The 22,719-nt window shown below is 37.4% G+C and overlaps 3 protein-coding genes across 4 annotated transcripts in view; 1 reads left to right on the forward strand and 2 right to left on the reverse strand.

Annotated features, from left to right (window-relative positions):
* Positions 1–1,106: 1,106 nt before the first annotated feature.
* Positions 1,107–4,225, reverse strand: lamtor2 (late endosomal/lysosomal adaptor, MAPK and MTOR activator 2). Its single transcript, XM_024258645.2, has 4 exons — positions 4,003–4,225; positions 3,273–3,435; positions 2,813–2,902; positions 1,107–1,387 (listed from the first exon to the last, which is right to left on the reverse strand). Exons 1-4 carry the CDS (start codon positions 4,068–4,070, stop codon positions 1,331–1,333), a joined length of 378 nt encoding a protein of 125 aa, XP_024114413.1. The 5' UTR covers positions 4,071–4,225; the 3' UTR covers positions 1,107–1,330.
* A 1,226-nt stretch (positions 4,226–5,451) lies between these two features.
* Positions 5,452–12,791, forward strand: LOC112136518. The gene is made up of 7 exons (XM_024258248.2): positions 5,452–5,626; positions 7,033–7,204; positions 7,532–7,648; positions 10,126–10,182; positions 10,267–10,458; positions 12,241–12,363; positions 12,480–12,791. The coding sequence occupies exons 2-7, from the start codon at positions 7,034–7,036 to the stop codon at positions 12,492–12,494; spliced, it is 675 nt and encodes a 224-aa protein (XP_024114016.1). The 5' UTR covers positions 5,452–5,626; position 7,033; the 3' UTR covers positions 12,495–12,791.
* An 8,832-nt stretch (positions 12,792–21,623) lies between these two features.
* The window catches only part of LOC112136517, a 7,582-nt gene continuing 6,486 nt past the window's right edge, over positions 21,624–22,719 (reverse strand). For both annotated transcript variants that reach the window (XM_036215828.1, XM_024258247.2), the window contains one exon: positions 21,624–21,739. In XM_036215828.1, the coding sequence (XP_036071721.1) occupies positions 21,680–21,739 (60 nt within the window). In that variant the 3' untranslated portion in view covers positions 21,624–21,679. The remainder of the gene's footprint in view (positions 21,740–22,719) is intronic.

Below are 22,719 nucleotides of genomic sequence, written 5' to 3' on the forward strand. Positions count from 1 at the left end.
AAATTGAACCGAGTTAAAAAATTAAGTCAAATACTCAATTTGAAACAAAAGCCTCCTGTAATTGTAAGAAAAAAACTTCAGAAAAAAGTTTTTAAAGAATAAAAAGGCTGCTTCAAAGTGTCACCTCTAAAACCTCAATTTCAAAACAAACAAAAAAAAGACAAAAGGGCAAAAATACATGAAACCACCTGAAGGCTGACATATTTCAGCTTCTAAAATGTATAATAAAACAATTGAATCAAAGCTGATTTCAGACAGTATTTTATGTCGTAAAAGCAAAAATTCAAAATTATCAGTTTTAGGGAATGTAATGCTGTTTTCAGCCAGCAGGTGGTGCAGTTGTAGTTTTTTTGAAGAAGAAACTTTTTAAATGAAAAGTTTCCAACATCATTTCCAATCGGATTTTTCTTAAAAATTGAGATTATAATTAAAACCCAATGTGAAATCTGTGATTATAAAACATAAATATTATAAATTAAAAATATCTTCTATTCATGAGAAAAATTACAAATTAGATTTTCTATCTGAACTTAAGAGAGAGTAATCAACATTAAAACAAATTACTTTTTGACCAATCTGCTAAAATTATGCTGTTTTATTTAAATAAAAACAATAATAAATTGAAAAAACATCATAAATAGTCTAAAAATTTCTGAAAAAAATAAAATTAACACAAGTAAATGATTTTATAATCATTATTTATACCAAGAAACTGCTGGTAAAACCACTGGTTGCTCTGGATTTTTTTGGTTTTGCTGACTCCTCCCATCTGCTGCAAGTTTGATTAAGTAACCTTAAAGCAGCAGGTTAACGTCGCCGACCTGAAGCAGTGGGAGGAGGAACGACTGAGGTGTTAAAAAGATCTAATAAAAAAAAAGTGAGGATAAAGTTTGAAGTTGTGAGCCTTTTTTTCTTCTCTTCTTTTTCATGTTTTCACTGAGTTTCAAGTGAAAACACAGAATCAAGAACCAAAACAAAGATGTTTATTTATCGTTTCTCATCTGAAAAATGAAAAAAAAAATAATAAATTGTACCTTTAAGAGCTAAATCACATGTTTTTTTATGGTAACTTCTTCAAATCTGGTTTAAAGATAACAGGAAACGTACAACTTTTACATCAACATTTTTTATTAACCTTCAAAATAAAAGCATGATTTTTGTAAATGCAGAAAAGCAACTTTTTCCAAAGTTCTTCCACATCTGTCTCTGAGCAGCAGGGGGCAGAATGGAGCACTGACGACCACATACACTTCGGAGAGACTCCCACCCACAGAGATGAAAAGCAGAATGTTACACAAGTCCACAAACGCCTGGCATCAAGCATCCTTCACTACGATGCTGCCACCTGAGTCAGCGGCTCCTCCAGGTATTGCACCAGCGCCTCCGCCTGCAAGGACACACACGGTCACAGAGGTGGGTTCAGGTGGGGAGGCAGCAGCGGCTCTCCTCGATGTTCAGTTTCTGTGGATCTGCTGTCCGTTCTGACGGTTTAGATCAGTCACACGTGGAGCTCAAACGCTTGACAAGACTCATCCAAAAATGAGTTTCACTCATGTCCACATGGGGACCGACATGAATGTTCCACAATGAAAAGCACCTGCGTTGCCTAAAAATTAAAAAACTCCGCGGATCACCCACTGATGTCGCGGGAGGTGAGCAGTTCAGAGAGGACAGACACGCACCTGTGTAGACTCCACCTGAAATCCAGCTGGATCAAACTTGATCAAACTTCTCCCAAATTTTTTTTTTATATTTCTTTTTCACAAACTCAATAAAGAAAATAAATGAGCAAAAAAGAAGTGAGAAATTCTCGTTTTTTGGGGCTGCCTGGTGTGACTTTACTCTGGATTTTTTTTAATTTTCATTTAAAAACACGATGATTAGTTTGTTGGCAAATTTTATTCTTGTTGTTTTTATAAAATTACAACAAAAACTTTCATTTTATGTTGTAAAAAAGTTTGTTAAACCTTTTTGGGGTTTCCACAGCAAAATTAATCTAATTTTTCCAGATAGAATTTTTGGTTTTTGCATAATTTTATGTCTAGTGTGTGAATATAACATGGAAAAATGACAAAATAAAGGTCGTGTCACATAGGAGAGGTTGTGCTGATTAAAATGATATGAAATGAGCAGCAGGTCGTCTTTCAAATTGAAAATACAGAGAATTCAAATATAGACAAAAACTGAGTTTTAGACCCTGAAAGGATTCCAAAGGGTTAAAAATAAATATTGTAAAAATGTACAATTTTGCATGTGATTTCATATTATGATTATTTGCAGATAATAACTGGCTGGCAAATACTGTAACTAAAAAAAAAAAAAAAAAAAAAGATTGATTTTTTTTCCATATTTCTGATTAATTAGTCTTTTTTTTTTTTAATCGACACACAGCCCTAGTTTGTACAACCAACTTCATAGATGTGTTCTGTTAACATGTTAAATAATAAAAGAAGGTTGGGAATAACCTGGATCTGTTAGTTCAATATGTTTTTTGTTTTTTTTTTAGATGTGCTACAAAAGTAACGGATTGGGAATCTGTGTCAGCAGTTAACCAAAAATCAAAAGGCCCAAAAGAATTTGATCGGGACATCCTTCGTCTCAAATATGCTTCATTTCCACTAAACTCTGTGAAAAAAACGAGGGTGAATGGAGAGGATGACTGCTGACTCCTTCCAACAAATCAGGTGACAAAATAAAAGTCCCATAAAGGAACTTGACTGAACTGAACGAGTGCGGTTTGGAATCTGGACTCACTGAGGACTTGGTGTCAAACAGAACAACCACAGCTGGTGTGAAGAAGCAGCGCCCTCACCTTTGCTTTCAGCATCCCGAAGCCCACCGTCTCTTTGGCGTACATGCACAGCAGCAGGTTAGCGACGTGCGTTATGGCCACTCTTCCTTCCTGGGAAAAAACCCTTTTGATTGGTCGAGTCCAAAGCTTCAAATTCACTTTTCTTTACAGGCTGTAACTTTAATTCATGAATCCAAAAAGTCTGTTTCATTTCTTGCAGCTGAAAACTGCTTTGCCGTTTGTTTGTCATGCACAGATTTATAGAAGTTAGACCTTCACGCAGTTCAGAAACATTATTCATCCAAATTATCAGCATTTCTCTTCAAAGCCAAAGAGCCACAGCGGAGAAATAAAAGACTTCAGAGCTTCAGGCTGCAGATCCTCCCTGGTAAAGAGTATTTATGATGCTTCAGAGCATTAAAAATCTGACATTTAAAAATAAAACTAAACGCCTGAAGGAAAAAGAGGAGAAAGTTCCCACCATGCAGTCCATCAGGATGAACTTGAGTTTGTCCTCGTTGAAGGCTTGGTGGCCGTTCTTGTCGTAGGCGGCCCAGATGTTGCTGGCGATGGCAGCGGTCACTCGAGCGTCTGTGTCGCCGTAACCGGAGTACGCCAGCAGGGAGCCTTCGTTGTTCAGTAAGCTGGTCAAACGGAAAGACGGGCGCTTATTTCACACACAAAATGATGAAACCTTAACTGATGATGAAGCATCACATAGATTGGATGATATTTTAAACTCAGTAGGTCTCCAGCACATAAAATGGATCGATTGATTGGCTCTTGAGGAGGGAAGATCTACATTAAACAGATCTATAACAACACGACAAATTGTTATTTTTAAACTATTGCTGTTTGTAAATCAATATTTATATTTTTTTACCCATTAATAACACATTTTTTACCCTAAATGGATTTTCTCAGCAGAAATAAAAACTAACAAAAATGACTCTTATTTTGAAAACAAATAATTCAACTACTTGAATTTCCTGTTAAAAAAATTGCTCTAAAAAGGGAACAAAATATTGAAAAAAATCGATAGTCATATTTTATTGCAATAAATAATTATTTTCAAAAGTATGATTAAATAGCTACAGCAATTATACATAAACGTGTAGGTTCGGAGGACGTTTAAGAGTTCAAACAGGGACCTGAAGCAACCTTTAGCCGAATGCTAGCTGGATGCTAGCCTGCTAGCTCGCGGGACTCACAGAGTGCTCTGGACGCCGTTCGTGTTCGCCTGGCTCAGAACCTGCGTCAGCGCTTTGGGTCGCAACATGGCCGACCTCTCACGGGAGAAATAAACCCAGAAAAATGATCTGACTGAAGAAAAAACGGAGCTTTAAGAAACTGAGCTGCTCAATAACATAGAGCAAAGTCAGCTGACTCGAGTCTTCTGCTTCTGTTTTCCGGTTCGCTTTACAGATGCATCATGGGAATTGTAGTTACCACAGAGATTTTCCTCTTCATATTCATGTTTATCCTCCGGAATTATACTTAAATTGGTTTTATTCTTTGTTCCAAAACATTTTTGGTTTAAATACTACTCTTTGTTAACCTGAAAACCCTTTTGAGAACTGGAATAAGGCTTTGGAAATGCATCATGGGAAATGTAGTAATGATGGTAAACCACGAAAACAACGTCTTGATTCGCATTGATGGGCTTTTCCATATTTACAGTGTTTATCTTGAAGATTTTGGGCTATTTTTTTCACTATTTATTTCAATTCAACCACAAACGGTGTTATTTAAACATTTGCTGATGTTTTTACCAGAGGAAATTTTAGAGAACTAGAGGCAAATCTTGGCAAAACAGGACACAAAAAATGCTTACAATATGTACATTTAGAGTAAAAAAGCAAGTGGAGGGAAAATAAGCTTAGATAAACATTTTTTTATGAATGTCAAAATCTTCAAGTATCTATTATATCAAAGAATGCTTTTATGGTATTTCTAGTAAAAAAAAAAAAAAAAGTGTTTTTATGGGGAAAAATGTTATGTGAATAGAGGAGGAAAAAAATTCAAGTAGTAGTCCAAAAGCTGGTAAAGTAAAAGTAAAAAACGGTGCTCCAATTTAAAGTGGTCTCTTTTCCAAATAGTGAGATAAATCTAAGAGAGTGTGCTTACATTTTCACTGTCTATAAATTATTTGATTCAAAAAGCTTAGTTTCCTAAAAAGTAAAGCAGAAGTTTTATCAAATTATAAAATCTTAGTTTTTTTTTAAGTCTTCTTTAAATGGAATCAAACTTTAAGCTGATTTGTTAGTTTATTTTAGCTTTAAAATAAATGTTTTACCACCTTATTTTATTTCATATGTTTTTATTCTTCACACAATTCTTGTAGAAAATGGATTCTGAATGCTCGTTTTGAACTTTCATGTTGTGGGAGGAGCCTATTAGGCCTACCATTGACTGCATATAAAAATAATTTATATTTATGTATCTATTTTTACAGTCAATGATCTACACATCAGGTGTGGTCATATAAACATCTGTGCCGTCGGGTGTGGCAGCTGGAATTTAAAATTTCTGGTTTCTGTCTCTAATAAAGGACGCCCCTCCCCTCAAAACACCTCCATCTAATTCTGCTTGGTTCTCCTGTTAATCATTTGCTGATATATGTTGATTTTTGCTCCAGGAACTGAACCCTTCTGACGCTCCTCTTCCAGTAAAAGGCCGTGAGGTTTTTATTGTCCTCTCAGTTATCTGAGGTTCTCTGTGGCTTCCTGCTGGGAGGTGAAGTTTGCACAGTGTTTGGCAGTAACTGCCCTTTGGACATCAGAGACAATAATTGGGCCGAGGATTTTTTTTTATTGGATTTCGTTTTTCTTACAGGTAAATCTATTGTTTTTGAGTTGTTTAAGGCACACATCTAAAAAAAAAGATAACTTTTTTGTTTAAAAAAAGTTGATTTGATTCAATGTTTTAACTGCTATGGTACATGAGTGTAAGGTTAATGTGTATTGTCTGATTTTTTTTACATGTTTTGGTAAAAATATTGTCACAAAAGTGCATCTTTTTTAGCTTTCTTTGTCGTTCAAAGCAACAGATGTGAATTTAAAACAGATTATCTCTATTTTCTCACAAATTTCCTACTTGATATGTGACAGAAATGGTTCATGCTTTTAATTTATGGTGAAACTCGTCCAACGGTAAGGTAATTCTCATCAAATTACTCTTCCACACCTCTATGTTTAGTTGAAAACTTAGTAAATCTTTTTTTTCTATTCTGGTCTCTGAAGCTGAAAGGGGTAATGATGAATAAACGTGTGTTTTGAAGAGAAACACCGACAAAAAAATCGATTCAAGACTATAATAGGGGGAGTATATCACAAGTTTTAACAAGAGTATGATTTTGAAAAACTTTGTGTAAACGCTAATACACCCTTCAGTCGAATAGAATGGTATTTAAATGTCACATATGTGCAGATTTTGCACATTTTCAGTCGTTCGTGCTAGATGGATGATAAATGTAATTCATGAGAGTTTCTTGCATTCGACGATGTGCATAGATGTCTGTCGAAGGTTTTGGCCGATGGGATCGGTTTTGAATTGTTCAAAATGTTTTAGTCGGTTAGCTTGGTTTATACATATTTATGTGGTTTATAAGCAATTATTGCAAAACTTGCACAATTGTGCTTGTTTTCGTGAAATTTGTGGCTTTTTACGACCATTCCACGACGTTTCATTCAAGTATCACTGATGTATAACATTTATATTCTATATACAGCGCATATATGCTGTTAATATTACATAATTGTTGGAAGGATCACAAATGAATTGCATATAAACAGTATAATAATCCTGCATGGTTCATGGTCTGCGTTGCTTCACAAGTTCTTTGTGTTGTTTATTCGTACTTCTTTGGTACATCTGTGAAAATTTTACATAAAAACCACAACTTTTCTCGGTTATATTTATGTATCATCAATATTCATCCATGCAATATGCGCAAAATGTAGGTTGTGGGTGTGCGGGACGGTCTTTAAGGACTGCAACTGTGTTACGTTTAAGTTGCTTTTACTGAAGCAAATTCCTTTTCCTTGGGTGACATCACACTCGCTCCAGTTCACAGATACAATCAATGGGTTGAAGTGGAACACAAAAGTTATGACGCATGCTGAACAAAAATGTTAGCTCAAAATGTATCATTTAAATTTCGTTTCTGTTGCCTTTGGAATAAAAAAAAAATATTGCTAAATAAAATATTGCAATATTTCACTGAATCGCTTTCTCTCCAGGATGTCCATGACCATAAACAAAGGTGAAGGGGTCACGGTGATCACCCTGAACTCCGACCCCACCAGTTCCTGCCCCGCCATCTGCCAGATCTTCAAAGGTCTTTGCTACAGCCCGATATTATGCTCTGTATCTCAGCCTCTGAAGAAGAAGGCGTCTCTGTCCGTCCTCGGGGTGAGCTCCAACTCAGAGCAGTCATTTTTAAAGACTCAGTTTCAATGTTTTTGAAAAAAAACATAATTTTTTTTGAGGTCTTACTGGAGCACCCCGTGTCTTAGATAGATGGATCCCTAATTTGTCATTTCCATAGGTACAAAGACATTTAAAGTGCTCTTTGATCAGTACATCTTTCATTCATTTAAACAATTTACAGCTAAATGAAAAGTATTCTAGTCATTGTTAGAGAATCAAATTGCTAGAACCAGAATAACAGATGCATCAGCCTAAAACAAATGCATCAAAAAAGCTTCTTTAAGGACATTTCCACATTCTCTTTTACAGGCCATGCAGATCATGATCGGACTCCTAAACATCGGCCCTGGATTAATCCTTCGCAATAGTCGGTTCACTCCCTGGTCTCTAAATAGGACCGAGTTTTCTTCTTGGTTGGGAGCATTGGTAAGACATCTGCATGAAAACAAAATCTCAGAACTTGGCTCTTCTCGGAGGGAGAATACAGACGGTAGTGGTTGCTAAGGTTACACTTCTGTAAACAAATGACGCCTGTTAAAGGCAAAATTAGATAAATAATGGGTTTTGTGATTAAATAACTTGCTATTTGCTAAAATAAAAACACAACAAAAACACATTCAATGTCATCAATTTGCACAAAAAATGTAGTTGAAAAGAAACTGAACATTCCTACAAATGCTAAATCAATTTTTCAAAATAAAGCAGCTCAAATAACTCCTAAAAGGCTTAAAAGGTCAAGTTATGATAAAAAAAAAAAATGTTAGTTTCACTTAAGAATAAGTTTGATTACAATACAAAACCTGAGCGAAATGATTATAATCAAGATGGTAAATTATTTGTTAAGTGATAAGTAAAAACAAATGTACGTGCGATAATGCTAGTGTGAATGCTTTTTGTTGAATGTGCTGAGACTTTTTGCTGAAGATCCTGAAGAAATTTACAGTAAATTCCGAAGGGATTTTTTAAAAATGCTAAAGCTATTTGCGCAATGCTAAAATTGCTAAAGAACTTAATGTTGCAGAAATTGCATTAAGTGCACAAAGATCTGAAGAATTTCTTAAAAATATATATATATATAAAAAAATTCGGTAATATTTAAAAATACGTAAAAGTATGAAATCAGATTCAACCCAAAACCTCAGTTCATGCCAAATTAGCCAAAAAAGTGATTAATTTGCTTAAATGTTAGCTTGCCACCTGAAAAGCCCCAAAAATCCCTAGAAGGTACCAAATTTGTCAAAATACCTAGCACGTTGCTAAAATACTAGTTTAACTTAAAATTAGTTTAAAAATCCTCAGTAGATCAAATTAGACAAAAAAGCTAGCATGTTGCTAAAATACTAGCTTAACTCTGAATTAGCCCCCCAAAAAACCCCAGTAGATGCCAAGTTAGACAAAGAAGCTAGCATGTTGCTAAAATACTAGTTTAACTCAGAAGCAGCCCAAAAAACCTCAGTAGGTGCCAAATTGGTCAAAAAAGGTTAACATGTTGCAAAAATATTATCTTAAAATAGAATTAGTCCAGAAAACCTCAGTTGATGCTAAATTAGCCAAAAAAGTGATTATTTTGCTTGCCACTTGAAAAGCCCCAAAAATCCTTAGAAGGTGCCAAATTAGCCAAAACACCTGGCACATTGCTAAAATACTAGTTTAACTTAGAATTAGTTAAAAAAATCCTCAGTAGATGCCAAGTTAGCCTAAAAACCTAGCACGTTGTTAAAATACTAGCTAAACCACTTATTAGTTTTAAAATTCTCAGTAGATCAAATGAGACAAAAAAGCTAGTTTGTTGCTAAAATACTAACTTAACTCCAAATTATCCCAAAAACCTCATTATGTGCTAAATTAGCCAAATAAGGTAGCACGTTGCTAAAATACTAGCTTAAGTCTGAATTAGCCCCAAAAAACCCCAGTAGATGCCAAGTTAGACAAAAAAGCTAGCATGTTGCTAAAATACTAGCTTAACCCCAAATTAGCCCCAAAACCTCAATGTGTGCCAAATTAGCCAAAAAAGCTAGAATGTTGCTAAAATACTAGCTTAACTCTGAATTAGCCCAAAAAACCCCAGTAGATGCCAAATTAGCCAAAACAGCTAGCATGTTGCTAAAATACTAGTTTAACTTAGAATTAGTTAAAAAAATCCTCAGTAGATGCCAAGTTAGCCTAAAAACCTAGTACATTGTTAAAATACTAGCTAAACCACTAATTAGTTTTAAAATCCTCAGTAGATCAAATTAGACAAAAAAGCTAGCATGTTGCTAAAATACTAGTTTAACTCAGAACTAACCCAAAAAACCTCAGTAGGTGCCAAATTGGCCAAAAAACGCTAACACGTTGCTAAAATACTACTTAACTCTGAATTATCCCAAAAAACCCCAGTAGGTGTCAAATTAGCCAGAAAAAGCTAGCATATTGCTAAATCACTACTTAACTCCTCATTAGTTCAAAAATTCCTCAGCAGATGTCAAGTTAGCAAAAAAAGCTAGCACGTTTATAAAATAATAGCTTAACTTAGAATTAGCTCGAAAATCCTCAGTAGGTACCAAATTAGCCAAAAAAAACCTAACACCTTACTAAAATACTAGCTTAACTCCCACTTAATTCAAAATCCTCAGCCATTGTCAAATTAGCTAAAAAAGCTAGCACGTTTTTAAAATTCTAACCTAACTTAGAATTAGAATTAACATTTACACAATGAACAGAGCAAAAATGGAGCTCCAGTGTTTATGTTCTTTGATTTATTGTAACTTTTTAAGCAGTAACACGATAATTCCAGTAGATTTTGAAGGAATCAAAATAGTGAAGGTAAAATAAAAAATAGTGAAAAAAAACATTCAAGTATTAAAAAAAATAATTTCAAAAAACACAGGACAGAATTAACATTTTTTTCATTATTTTTCTAGTTCATTGCATTTGGCTTCATGTGCATTTTGTCGGAGAGGTTTCCAAGTCTCTGTCTGGTGAGCAGTTTTCTAATTATTTATTCTTTTCAAGCCGGGCGGCAAAGTAGTGTTCAACTGTGTAAACATGTTTTTGTTTTGTAGGTGTTCTTTAACATAATCCTGAGCGTAGCAGGAGTTGCTTTCTCCATCACGGCCATCGTGCTCTACAGCATCTACATAGCAGCCATCGACCCCTGGTGGTGTAATTCTCAGTACTACGGCTCATCGACCACGACCCCAAAGACCAAAACTCGGCTGGACGAGATATGCGAGGAGAGCCAACAGCTGGTGCTGGTCAGTTCGAGAAATGGACGTCTAATTTGTCTTTAACACATCCTTTAAATATTTTTTGTACTTTCATGAATTTGGCTTCATAGTCATAGACGGCACTGCTGGTTCATGAGCTCCATTTGAAGCACCAGGGGGTCTCTTTCTAGAACGTTCTTCACTTCACGCGGTTTCGTTGTTTTGCAGTTTTTTTTTGTTTTTTCTCTGTGGATTTGTTAAAGAATTCTCTCTGTTGTGTCTCCTGTATAGAATGTGCTCAATTTTCAAATTTGCATAAATCGTTAATTGTGATCAGATCTTTTTTTAGTCTATCGAACTTCTTATTTTTCTATGACAGTTTGAATTTTGAGAGAAAATCGTCTTTTTTGGGCTTTTAACACATTCTTGTAGTACTTTTCTCATAGCAGAGGACCTAAAGAATATTCGAGTAAAACTACGTTTCTGAGTGTTTCTTAATTCGAATCGGGAGCAGATGAAAACCGGATGCTCGAAAATGCCCCGACTAATGACGCAGCGACCATGCGAGACATGATCAACACTCGTGCTGTAGCGAATTGCTATTCTGGCTCAAAACTGTACGACTGGATTGATCCAAAACTGTTCGCCATTATGCATGAATATGCATAAAATATGTCTTAAAAATTGACAAAAGCTTTTTGATTTTGGCTTAAAAACGTCATAATCATAATTAAAAAAAACTATTTTTACAATAGAAAAAAATATAATTGGAGTGGGACATTAAAAGAGAAAAATGTGAAAATGTTCATGCTTGTCTGAAAGAAGTGGATAGTGAGTTGAGACGAGTTTTAAAGCCTTAAAACATGTAATTATCGCAAAAGTAAAGATGAAGACTTTGCAGATTTTACTTGTTGTGGGTTATTGTCACAACATAACTCCTACAATAAACGAGTGAAACATCAGATCAATGAACAAAAGTTCTGTAACTTGTTAGATTTAAAACTATTAGCCTGTATCAAATCAAAATTTTGAGTCGGAGGTTAACTTAACTCAAAAAGGAAATTTGATTTTAATGTAACAAATTCCAGAACTTTTGTTCTTTGATCCAATGTTTCACTTTTTTCACTAGAAATTGGAGCGAGTGAGTGTAACATCATCCATAGAAGAAGGTTTTCTGGCTCCAATTCAGTCTCCATTTTTTAAAGAGACAGACGTCGCCATGTTGGAGCCAGGCGTCGTCAGAAAGCCGTGTTTGGTCCGGGTCAGTCCGAGTTTAAAGACTCTCGTCAGTTAGGAGTGAACACCCCTTTCACTTGAAAGTAGGAACTTAAAATCTGTCAAACTTTATGAAATTTGGAATTTTATGAAATTTGGAAGTGAAACCACTTCCACACACTTCTATTGAGGCATCTGATTGGTCAGTTTATATGTGAATGACTTGAACTACAGTAAAATATTTAAAAAACACATGTTAAAAAAAGAGTCAGAGCAAAAATGGTTATTCTAGCAAGACTATCGGATTTTGAATTCTTGGAGCCACCAGATACTTCCTGTTTTGAACATTATGGGGAGGAGTCACTCAGTCCAGTTCTCATATACAGTCGATGTTTTTTTTCCTGACATATGATCCTTCCTGCTATCAAATCGGCATGTTTATGTTTCTAAATAGAATTTAAACTCGATTCTTCAGCTTGAGACCCCTGATTGAGATCAAAGGTGAATCATCCAGACATCACAGGATGTTTGGTCTAACTATTATGAAATGGAAAGCAAAATTCAGCCTAAACTAGCTTTTATCTGTTCCATAAATCCTCGACTGTGGTATTTCAGGTCCTCCTGAGGGGTCTGAACGTGATGCTGATCGTGTTGTCAGTCCTGGAGCTCTGCGTGACCATCAGCGCCACCATCCTGGAGATCAAAGCTCTGAAGAGCATCAGGATGAGACAAAACCAGGTGAGGCGTAAAAAAAAAAGAAGAAGTTTCCTAAAACTGTTAAGCTTTTATTGTGAAACCAGGAAGTACAAATCTTGATGGGAGAATGTGAATCCTCTTCTCTGCTTTTCCAACAGGGTCTGCTCCTTTAGACACCCGAGAACGAACACAACCCGACTAGCCTGACATCTGCCAATCAAGATTCAATCGGATTAAATGTGTTGGATAAAAACAACTTTATTTTACAAATTCACAACATTAAAATACAATTTTGAATGAGTGTATTTTGGCAGAATTTTACATATTTTTGAATGATGATTTTATTCTCACATTTCTTAAAACAAAGTTTTAAGATAAAAAAAAAATCACATTTCTTTTGCTGCTTTTAATAACAGTAAGGACTTTAATGTTTCATGAGCTACACTGAGTAAAAATCCACGTGAAACTGCCATCTTGCTTGTTTCTTCTGTTTGTTTAAAGGGTTTTTGTGTTAATGAGGTAAATTTAAACACAGACTGAATTACTGTAACGGACAGGTGACCTTTCCAGGGTATTTCCCGCCTTCGGCCTTCATTGGCTGCGTTAGGCTGTGCTCAAACTTCTGCTTCACTTATGTGCAAATGTTGAATTCTTCTCTCCTCGGCTTCAGACTCTGTTGACGGGGAATATTTATTTTAAAGACAGACTCCAATGAAAATGGTGTTTTTAGCAAGTTTTTTAGCTAAAATTTTAAGTGTTTCCAGTGTTCTTTTATTATGATGATGCGTTTTTTAGCCAAAATCTAAAAACCTGAGTCCATCCATCCATCCATCTTCTTGACCGCTTTGTCCCTGTCGGGGTCGCGGGGGTGCCGGAGCCTATCCCGGCTACTGAAGGGCGAAGGCGGGGTACACCCTGGACAGGTCGCCAGTCTGTCACAGGGCCTCAATCACACACACATTCACTCACACATTCACACCTAGGGGCAATTTAGAGTCACCAATTCACCTATGAAGCATGTTTTTGGACGGTGGGAGGAAGCCGGAGTCCCCGGTGAAAACCCACGCATGCACGGGGAGAACATGCAAACTCCACACAGAAAGGTCCCAGCCGGGATTCGAACCGGGGCCTTCTCGCTGTGAGGCGAGAGCGCTAACCACTTGCGCCACCGTGCAGCCCAAAACCTGAGTCGCTTTCTAAAAATTATTTCTGCAGAGCGGCAGGAGTTCATTAGAAATTCACCTCAGAAATGCAATTTGAATCTTAATTCTCTTTCAGAAAAAATGTCACAAGAACATGTTAAAAACACTGAGTGGGTCTTAACATCTTAACAGAGATCCATACCTAATACTCCTTCATCTGACCCATCAGAGCCTTGATGGCCAGAACAGCAAAACAAACACAAAGAAGAAGCAGAAGAACAGTCAGAACGATGAACGTCATGTCCACAAAGGTCAGCAGACGCTGTTGAGGAGACGAGAAGGACTTTCAAACTCATGTGGAAGTTGGTGCTGCGGATGTGTTGAAGGCTGAGGATTCTCACCTGAGCTAAGAGCGCCACCTCTATGCAGCTGTCCACATGAAGATCAGCTTTGACCAGACCGTGCTCACACATCCACAGCAGATCGGTGTCTCCGAGATCCATGAAGTACAGCACGAGGCCGACGATGGCGAAGAACGCACAAATGATGTTCATGGACACGGCAAAGCCCGTCTGAGAGGAGAGAAAGAACTGCTTTAGAGGTCTGGTCACATCTACCTATAAAACAGGTTTAAAATATAGAATACAAGATGTTTTTCCTTGTTGTGAATGAGAAAATTCAACAATGTAACTGGTGGAATTTGCCTTGGTAAGATTTCTTCTAATAAGTTGTGACGTCCTGTTCTTTAAATACTAAATTAAATCTTGAAATTAGCTATAAACATTCATATTTTGGTCTAATGCTCTGGTAATTGGAAATATTATGTCTTAAAATAGGTGTGAATTGCTCAAAAAAATAATGTTGCACCCTCAAACACATTTCCTCCAAATATATCCTATTTTAGGTGCTACAACAGTCCAACAGTCTTTATTTCTAGACAATAATCAATCCTCAATTCAGACGAGAATTAGACAAATTTGTCATAAAAGTCATAAGTAAATCTAATTTCATCTTTAGACTGTTTAAAACAAAGTAACCATTAACAAATTAAACGTCTGCATAATAAGGATGCAAACTAAAACTTGTTTAATTAAAAATATTACTCAAAATGACTCAACAAAAGAATCAAGATTTAGTGACAAGTCATTACATGTTAATGAAAAGTTACTTGGAAGTTAATTTTTTCTCATATAAGATATTTAAGCCAGAAACCAGACAAAAATACTGATTAAGTTTTAGTGTTTTTGCAGTAAAACACTGAAGTATTTTACCAGACAGCAGGAGGGAAACCAGCCGGCTAAAAGTGAGAAGATTCCTGTTATGATGAACTGCAAAACAAACAGAAGTTAGAGACAAAAAACAACTTTTAAATGCTTTGATTCAAAAAGAGGAGCAAGATTTTTTACACGAGAGAAAATATCTTTCTAAAAACAAGTTAAAATATATTAACTTCATATGTTGGCCCAGTCATTTCTTCTCCCAGAATTCATAGTTTTCTCCGTTAAACTGAAGCCGTGAGCAGCGGCTGGAATCAGATGTTCATGGTACAAACTTCCTGACCACAGTCACAACAGTTTGGCAGTGTCAGACTTCCTCTGGGCCCAGAACCTGTTTGGTCATTTCCCAACGGTGTTGCGTGATACCTAGACTGCTGTGTCAAAGTCACTGCAATCCATTTTTCAATAATCCGATCAATCACAAACGATTCCTTTCTCTTTCTGACTTCGCTCTGAGAGTGATGGTCATATTTATGTAGACACGTCTAAACTAATCACACCTGAACCCCACAAGCAGGAAACCACAATAACTTGTTTCAAATTAAAAGACCCACAAGAAAAAAAAAACTGTATTTGTGATCAAATTCTAACAAGTCGTTACAGAATTGTTGATTTGGACCAAACACTGTCGTCGTGTCAAAGATGAAGTTCAATAAATCAAGACACAGACGGAGGACCTTTTCCCATCCTCTTATTTTAGAACAGACACCGCTCCCTGTGGCGATCAGGATTAAAAACATTTGGCTCCTCCCACATGTCTCTGAGGCGTCTTGTATCTGAACACATTTGACGCCCGTTCAAATAGAGACGACTCGTGTTCAGTGTGAACGCAGCTTTACAGTCAGTCGCATCTCACACTGGTGGTGGCTCCACTGCCACATATGGAACCACCAAGAGCAACGTGGAGTTCAGCTTCTTCAACTCATGGGCAGTCAAGGCGGGAACCGAACCTGCAACCTTCCAGTCAGAGGCTGACCGCTCGACCACTGCACTACCTATCTGCTCCATCTTATCTTGACCAAATGTAAAACCGTTCAACTTTACAGCTGAAATAAACACTCTGTCTACAACTACAGAGGAGCTGGACCCTAGCAGGAACCAAAAGCATCTGCAGCAGAAAGAGTGAGCAGAACGTTACCACAGAACCCAGCCAGTAAGCCGCTCCCAGGTCGGTGAAATCCCCAGGATGAGTGCTTGTTCTCCCAGGACCGACTCCGATGTTGAACAAACCCATCATGATCTGGAAAGTCTAAAAAAAAAAGAAGATCCAGAAACTCAAGACTCCGGTTTGGAGCAGCTTTCATATGAAACCAGATGATGCTGTTTTCACCCCAACAACTGCAGGAGTGAAGGCCTGCATGGACTTCTGGATGCAGCCGAGTGAAGGAAGAATCATGCTGTTGTGTCCTCACAGACCTGCAGACAAACCAACAAGCTGACGATGCCTTTGAGGCCAGTTCGAATCCACAGTCACACTCTGAGCTTTTCAGACAAGAATGTTCAAAAGCAAATAAAACAGGAATCCTATCGAGTGCACGTATGCAGAACACTCACTCTGGCATTCTGGGAAGTCATGATAAAAAGTTTGTTGAAGAAAAGTTGCTTTTTCACAGCTGTTATCCAGCTACTACCATGATTCACACAACAACCACAGGTGTGGATTATTCCCGTCTTTGTGTTTATGATCACAAAACCATTAAAAATGTCACCACTACCCCCCCCCCAATAGAATTGCTGCATGGAAACGTCTCCAAATACATCCCCCGCCCCCTTGTATTTGGATTAAAAACATCCTGAAACTAAAAACAATGTGTGTTCTTCGTATGACTGCTAGGGGGCGCTTCTGCCCTGTTAAAGGGCTTCATTCACTAACTATTTTTGTTATCAGCTGTCTCCTCATGAGTTGAGTTGTGTAACCATCAGAGCTTTCCCTCCACGTGGTCACATGACCAGCCCAGTTTATATCTCAATGTATTCGGTTGCTGCCCTCTTGTGGTAGTTTCTGGTAGTTTACTCAAAGATGCTTCACTAGTTCAGGACCTTTAATGCTAAAGGAGCCATAAGATACAGTTTGTTACGGACTAAAATCCAACGAGAACCGATTTAGCTTTAAAATAATCTCTACAATTAAGATTTTCTTTGTTAAATTAACTCATTTTACTTTTGAAAGCACCTTGTACAAGTTCCTTTCAAAATAAAATGCATCCTGTGTTTGATCAAATCCTCCAGCAGATTTATTTGAACTAAAAATGCAAAAACATCTTTTCTATCATTGTGACTTTAGTGTTCCTTCATCTTTTTTCTCATTTTACTATTGAATATAAACTCAACAACTTTGGTGTAGAATACAAATATTTTTTTAAACTTAATGCAGTAAGATAATGTGTCATTCTGATAATAATTTCCTCTGATTAAACCTTTTACCATGATTTTGCTCAGTTTTGTTAAAGATTTAAGCACAAATAATGAAATGTAATTCATAAATGAACCAATACTACAAAACCACGATTTATTCTAATTGTTTGGATTTTTAGTAAAAGCCACAATGGAGGGAAAACGAGCTGCATGCGGCTCCAGAGCCTCAGGTTGCAGACCCCTGCACTAGTTGATGTGAATTTCTATTGTTCTCCAGCTCAATCCAACACGTCTTTCTTTGTTATTTTGTGTTTGGATTCACTTTTATTTTCTCCTTGCATTGCATTTCTGAATAGTTATTTAAACCGTCCATCCGTCAAACTGCTCTCCATCCAATGACATTTAAAGTTATTTTTTTTTTGCAGCAACTCAACAAGTTGCTCATCCAATAACTTCCTGCAAAGACTAATCATGAGCTTCCTGTTCTACTACAAAAAAGAGAACTACTACAAATTGAGATTTTTTAAAGGAGATTATAGACCATATTTGGTATAAAATGCTTAATAGCTCTGAAGATATTTTCTGAAGAAAATGTCTGCCATAATCTTTGTTGTAGTAGGACAGTAAATGTTTGGTGACTCTAGCTTCAACATCTTTAGAGCTATTGAGCATTTTAGACCAAATGTGATCCATATTCATGAAAAAAATTCTAAAAAAGGAAGAAAGTACATTTCTGCCATAATCTTTGTTATAGTAGGACATTGAGGTAATCATTAGTCAGCTCAGAAAGTTTGGTGACTGTAGCTTCATTATTCCCAGAGCTATTGGACATCTTTATCATGTTTTATATATCAATTAGAAGTTGATTTAAAAACCAATAAATAAATTTTCCCATTTTTTTTATTGTAGCATGGATATGGTGACCAGTCTTGGTCAGTAGTTCACATAAATGTAGACATTTATTTGTTTTTGAGAGATTATTACTTTTATAGCATGTTTTTTTCCTGGAAGCTTGCACTTTGTAGACGGTCCCTTAGCGGCCGTCTCTCCATCTGCAGCCCGACATTCTCAATAAACGGGAAAACGACATTTCTTCTTTTGGAATGCATTTGTAGACGACTCTCCGTGTTGATACAGGACGGTTGAGATACTTGTTGTCATATTTGAACGTTTTTCTGAAGAGCTATTGAGCCCGGAAGTCTGAATCTGTGAAAATCTTTCACCGAACTACAAAATGCTTCAGTTTCTGTGACGTCACACCCTAAACGGCAGGTGCCCGTCATCCAGCCGAGGGGTCAAAACCCGAACAAACTAATCACTTTTCTCCACTTCTTAAACACAGAATAACCATAAACAACACATTTATATGAGACATTGAGAACAAACTGACAGACTCAAGAAATATTCTTAAATTAAAATTTAGCTTTAACTCGAGTGAGAGAACCGAGTCCTGCGCTCCACCTTCTGACCGCTAACGCAGAAATCACTGAGGGAATGAAAAGAAAATAAGGATATTGGGTGATTTTTCTGTGATATGAAAAGATGATTTTATTGTATATGTACCACAATCTCTCTATCTCCCTGATAAGTTAAAGTGAATATTTTTTACAGCAATTCAAGAACTTGTTTGTTCATTTGATACAATTATAATTACATTTTACTGCATACAAAAACTCAAGAAGTTTCCTCATCTCTCTGATAAAATTTTAATACATTTTAAATAAATATTTATAGGAACTAAAGAAGCTGATCCGTCAGTCTCTTCAATACAATTTTAAGTAAAAAACATTTAAATTATTTAAGAAGTTTCTACAATAATAGACTGTGATGTCATTGAAATATGTTCCTCCCTGAGACCCGTAGGAGAGTGACGTCAGAGGAGTGGGTTTACACGAGGAATGAGGAAGACATGGCGAACTTCCAATGAAGAACCTGTTCTACTAAGCTGGTCGTCCTGACTCATAAATACACACGGTGTCAACCACCACCGAATCGGAGTTTGCAGGGCAACTTGGCAGAGAATTGGAGGAAGTGGAGTCGGTGTTTTGAGCTCTTCTCTCCCGCCAGCGGCATCGCGGAAAATACTGAGAAGGTCTAATGCACGACTTTTCTTCATGTCTCAGAGGAAGAAGTGATAAAAGTCTTCAGTACTTTTGAATTCAGAGACGTGCTGAAACAGAAGTTTAAAGAATATTGTGAGCAGAGAAAGAAAAACACGTTTTTCACAAGAACGTGCAGAAGCTATTGACGCATATGTCACGGATTTGAGAAATAAATGTGAATTTAGAGATTTACACGACTCCCTGGTACGTGACAGAATAGTGGTGTGGCATCACGAATGACCAAGTGAGAGGCAGATTGCTTCTGGAAGCAGATCTGACTCTGGAAAAAGCCATCGACATCTGCCGTGCTGAGTACAAAGGGAAAAAGGTTGAGTTTGAGATCACTGGAGGAGCTACACGTTTGAAGTTAGGATCAGTGCAAAGAGTGTACGATGTCAGAAAAGAAGAAGACATTCTCAAAGACTATGATGATCTGTTTGATGGTCTGGGTTGTTTGCCAGGTGAGCATCACATCCAGATTGATCATGAAGTCAGACCAGTTGTGCATGACCTCAGAAGAACTCCATTCATCCTGAGAGACAGTCATAAAAGATCTACAGAGAATGGAAGAAAAGGGAGTTATTACTAGACAGACAGAGCCAACAGAGTGGGTTAACAGTATAGTCACTGTAGTTACACCCAAGAAAATACACATGGATCCAAAAGACTTGAATCAAGCACTAAAACGAGACACTACCCACTGCTCTCTGTGGAAGAAGTTGTGTCTCGTATGCCGAATCCCAAATATTTCTCTGTCCTGGATTCCAATCAAGGGTCAAACTCGATGAAGAAAGCTCAAGGCTCATTTATCACACCTATTGGACGTTATAGGTTCTTGCCGTTACCATTTGGGATATCACCAGCACCTGAAGCTTTTCAGAGAGTCATCGCACAACTGATAGAAGACCTGGATGGTGTTGTAAACGTCAATGACGACCTGCTGGTTTGAGGAGACTCAAAGGAGGAACATGATCACAGACCAAGAAAGTTTCTGGAGAGAACGAGACACAACCTGAAACTGAACAGAAGCAAATGTTTCATCAGAACAAAAGAGATCAAGTACATTAGACACACATTCAGAGACGCAGGTCTGAAACCAGAACGAAAAAGTACCCTGACCACAGGATAAACAAGAGCTGCAAAGGTTTCTTGGTATGATTCAGTATCTTTCCAAGTTCACACCAAACCTGTCAGACATCAGTGCACCACTAAGAAAGCTGCTCAAAGGAGACAGAGTGGCTCTGGGAGGACACTCGAGAAAAGAGTTTTGATCAACTTAAAAACTTGTTGCTGATGCTCCACTTACAAGATTTTACGTTATAAAACCAGTGACACTGTCGCTTGATGCAAGTTCACAAGGCACTGGAGCAGTGTTAATGCAAGAGAGAACCTGTAGCCTTCGGGTCAAGAGCATTGAGAGACTGTCAGCAAAGATAGTCCGAGCATTCTTAAGGGAGAATACAGAAGATCTGTTGGAAAAAGAGCTGGAGGTAATCATGATAACACCTCAACTCCCCATGTCAGAAGAAAAACTGAAGTTCAAGGAAGCCACAGCAGAAGATCCTGAGCTACAACATCAGAAGTTAAGAGAAGATGGCCAAATGAAAGACATGCTGTTCATAAAGACATTCAGCCTCACTGGACGTTCAAGAAATGTTGGGGATGGTCAAATGCAAAGAAAGAGCCAGAGACATTTTATATTGGACAAACATGTCAAAACACAAAGAGATTGTGTCAAGGTGTCTGCAATGAGCACAAGAACAGTGATTCAGGAGAACCTCTACTGTACCAGTACCAGACAGGAAGTGGGAGAAAAGGCACGGATCTTTTTCATTACAATGGAGCGGACTTTGTTATGTGCGTGGACCACTTCTCCAAGTTTTCAGAAATAATGAAACTTAAAGATACCACCAGTCACAGTGTCACAGTCGCCATGAAATCGATGTTTGCCAGACACGGGATACCCGATGTGGTGATAACGGACTCTGTGCCGAGTTCAAGAACTTTGGAGAGAATTCAGACATGTCACATCCAGCCCCACACATGCCCAGTCTAATGGTCAAGCAGAAAGAATACAGACCATCAAAAACCTCCTAAAAAAGTCAGAAAATGAAAAAGGAGATCCATATGTGTCTCTCCTGGAGTATCACAACACACCACTAGAGGGAGTAGGACTGTCACCAGTGCAGCTGCTCATGGGACGAAGACTTAAAGGAAAGATACCAACGTCCACCTCACTGCTCAGTCCAAAATCATCGTAATCATTTGTTAAAGGAAGTTGAAAAAACTAGTCAATACAAATCAATATTTTTTGAAAATATTTTATTTCGGTTTCATATAATATTGGCCCCGATTTAGCTCCATAGATCAGCTGCTTCCTTTTTCCACACAAAACAGCAACTAATTGATCAAACTAGTAACTGTGATTCATTTGAAATGTTTAATGAGAACAGAAAAACAACCAGCCGTGGATAGTTCACGTTCAGACTGCAGGCTCAGCGGAGACGTCCTCCAGCAGAGGTTTGTAGAGATCATCGGAGCTCTGGAACACAACAATCGCACTGATGACACAAACGTGAACTCTGTTCTGCAGCTGGATTAACATCAATGTTTTCATACAATTAAGCACCACTTTACTCCAAAATTCTCGGATTCATCTTCAGAATCCTTCAAAAAAAAAGACCATATTTTATATTTAAAACAAATATAAGTGTTCTTCTGCTGTGCATGAACGCCGCTTTGGTTCGGCTGATCAAACTGATCGTTAAATGAAGTGATCAAACTGAAGAAAGAGGATTTAGAATTTTGACTTTAAAATGATGAAAATCATTCCATCTCAACTGGAGTCGCACCAAAGTTACGCCATCACTCCTTTGACTGATTCACCAATGAGAAAGTAGGAATGTGGGCACTAGGGATGTCCCGATCCGATTACGTGATCGGAAATCGGGGCCGATCACATGGTTTGGGACTCGATCGGAATCGGACTCCTTTGTCCGATCAGATCGGATATTTCATTTATTCTCATTATGATCAGAGCTTTATACTTCATCTAATCATTCCGGATAAATACTCCACCAGACGTCTGCATGTCATGAAAAGATCAGAAAATGTCATCACCAGAAAACAGCAGCAGAAAACGGCAGACGCTGAAGCAGAAGGCTAACTTGTAAACAAAGCTAGCTAGAAAGCTAACTTCCGGGACCAATAAGTCTTTTAAAAATGCATTAAACTGACAGCAAGTGTCTCTATTGGTTTGTCATAACTCAAACAACAACCTCCAAAGGTATTTCAACAGAAAAAGAAAGTATTTTTTTCTTTTTAATGTGAAGCTCTTCATGCTGCAGACAGATGGCTAAACAGCAGCTGCTAACTGCTACATGCTAGCGCCGTGATTTTACTCCTTAGGACCCGAGCTGTCCTTTGATATGCCTGTTTGATTTATCTGACAGAGAAATAACAGTTACGAAAATTAACTACTGTGGTAATAAAACAGAAAATGTGATGTCTTAAGAACTTAAT

Source organism: Oryzias melastigma, linkage group LG16 (genome assembly GCF_002922805.2).
Source record: "Oryzias melastigma strain HK-1 linkage group LG16, ASM292280v2, whole genome shotgun sequence".
Classification (NCBI taxonomy): domain Eukaryota; kingdom Metazoa; phylum Chordata; class Actinopteri; order Beloniformes; family Adrianichthyidae; genus Oryzias; species Oryzias melastigma.

What these genes read in the sequence shown, in the direction of transcription:
- lamtor2 (XM_024258645.2), bottom strand. Translation starts at nt 4,070, where the DNA reads ATGTTGCGACCCAAAGCGCTGACGCAGGTTCTGAGCCAGGCGAACACG. An exon ending in TCATCCTGATGGACTGCATG is followed by an intron (nt 2,903 to 3,272) that starts GTGGGAACTTTC and finishes GTTTTTTCCCAG; the next exon opens with GAAGGAAGAGTGGCCATAAC. An exon ending in TCGGGATGCTGAAAGCAAAG is followed by an intron (nt 1,388 to 2,812) that starts GTGAGGGCGCTG and finishes GTGTCCTTGCAG; the next exon opens with GCGGAGGCGCTGGTGCAATA.
- LOC112136518 (XM_024258248.2), top strand. Translation starts at nt 7,034, where the DNA reads ATGTCCATGACCATAAACAAAGGTGAAGGGGTCACGGTGATCACCCTG. An exon ending in CGTCTCTGTCCGTCCTCGGG is followed by an intron (nt 7,205 to 7,531) that starts GTGAGCTCCAAC and finishes TCTCTTTTACAG; the next exon opens with GCCATGCAGATCATGATCGG. An exon ending in GGTTTCCAAGTCTCTGTCTG is followed by an intron (nt 10,183 to 10,266) that starts GTGAGCAGTTTT and finishes TTTGTTTTGTAG; the next exon opens with GTGTTCTTTAACATAATCCT.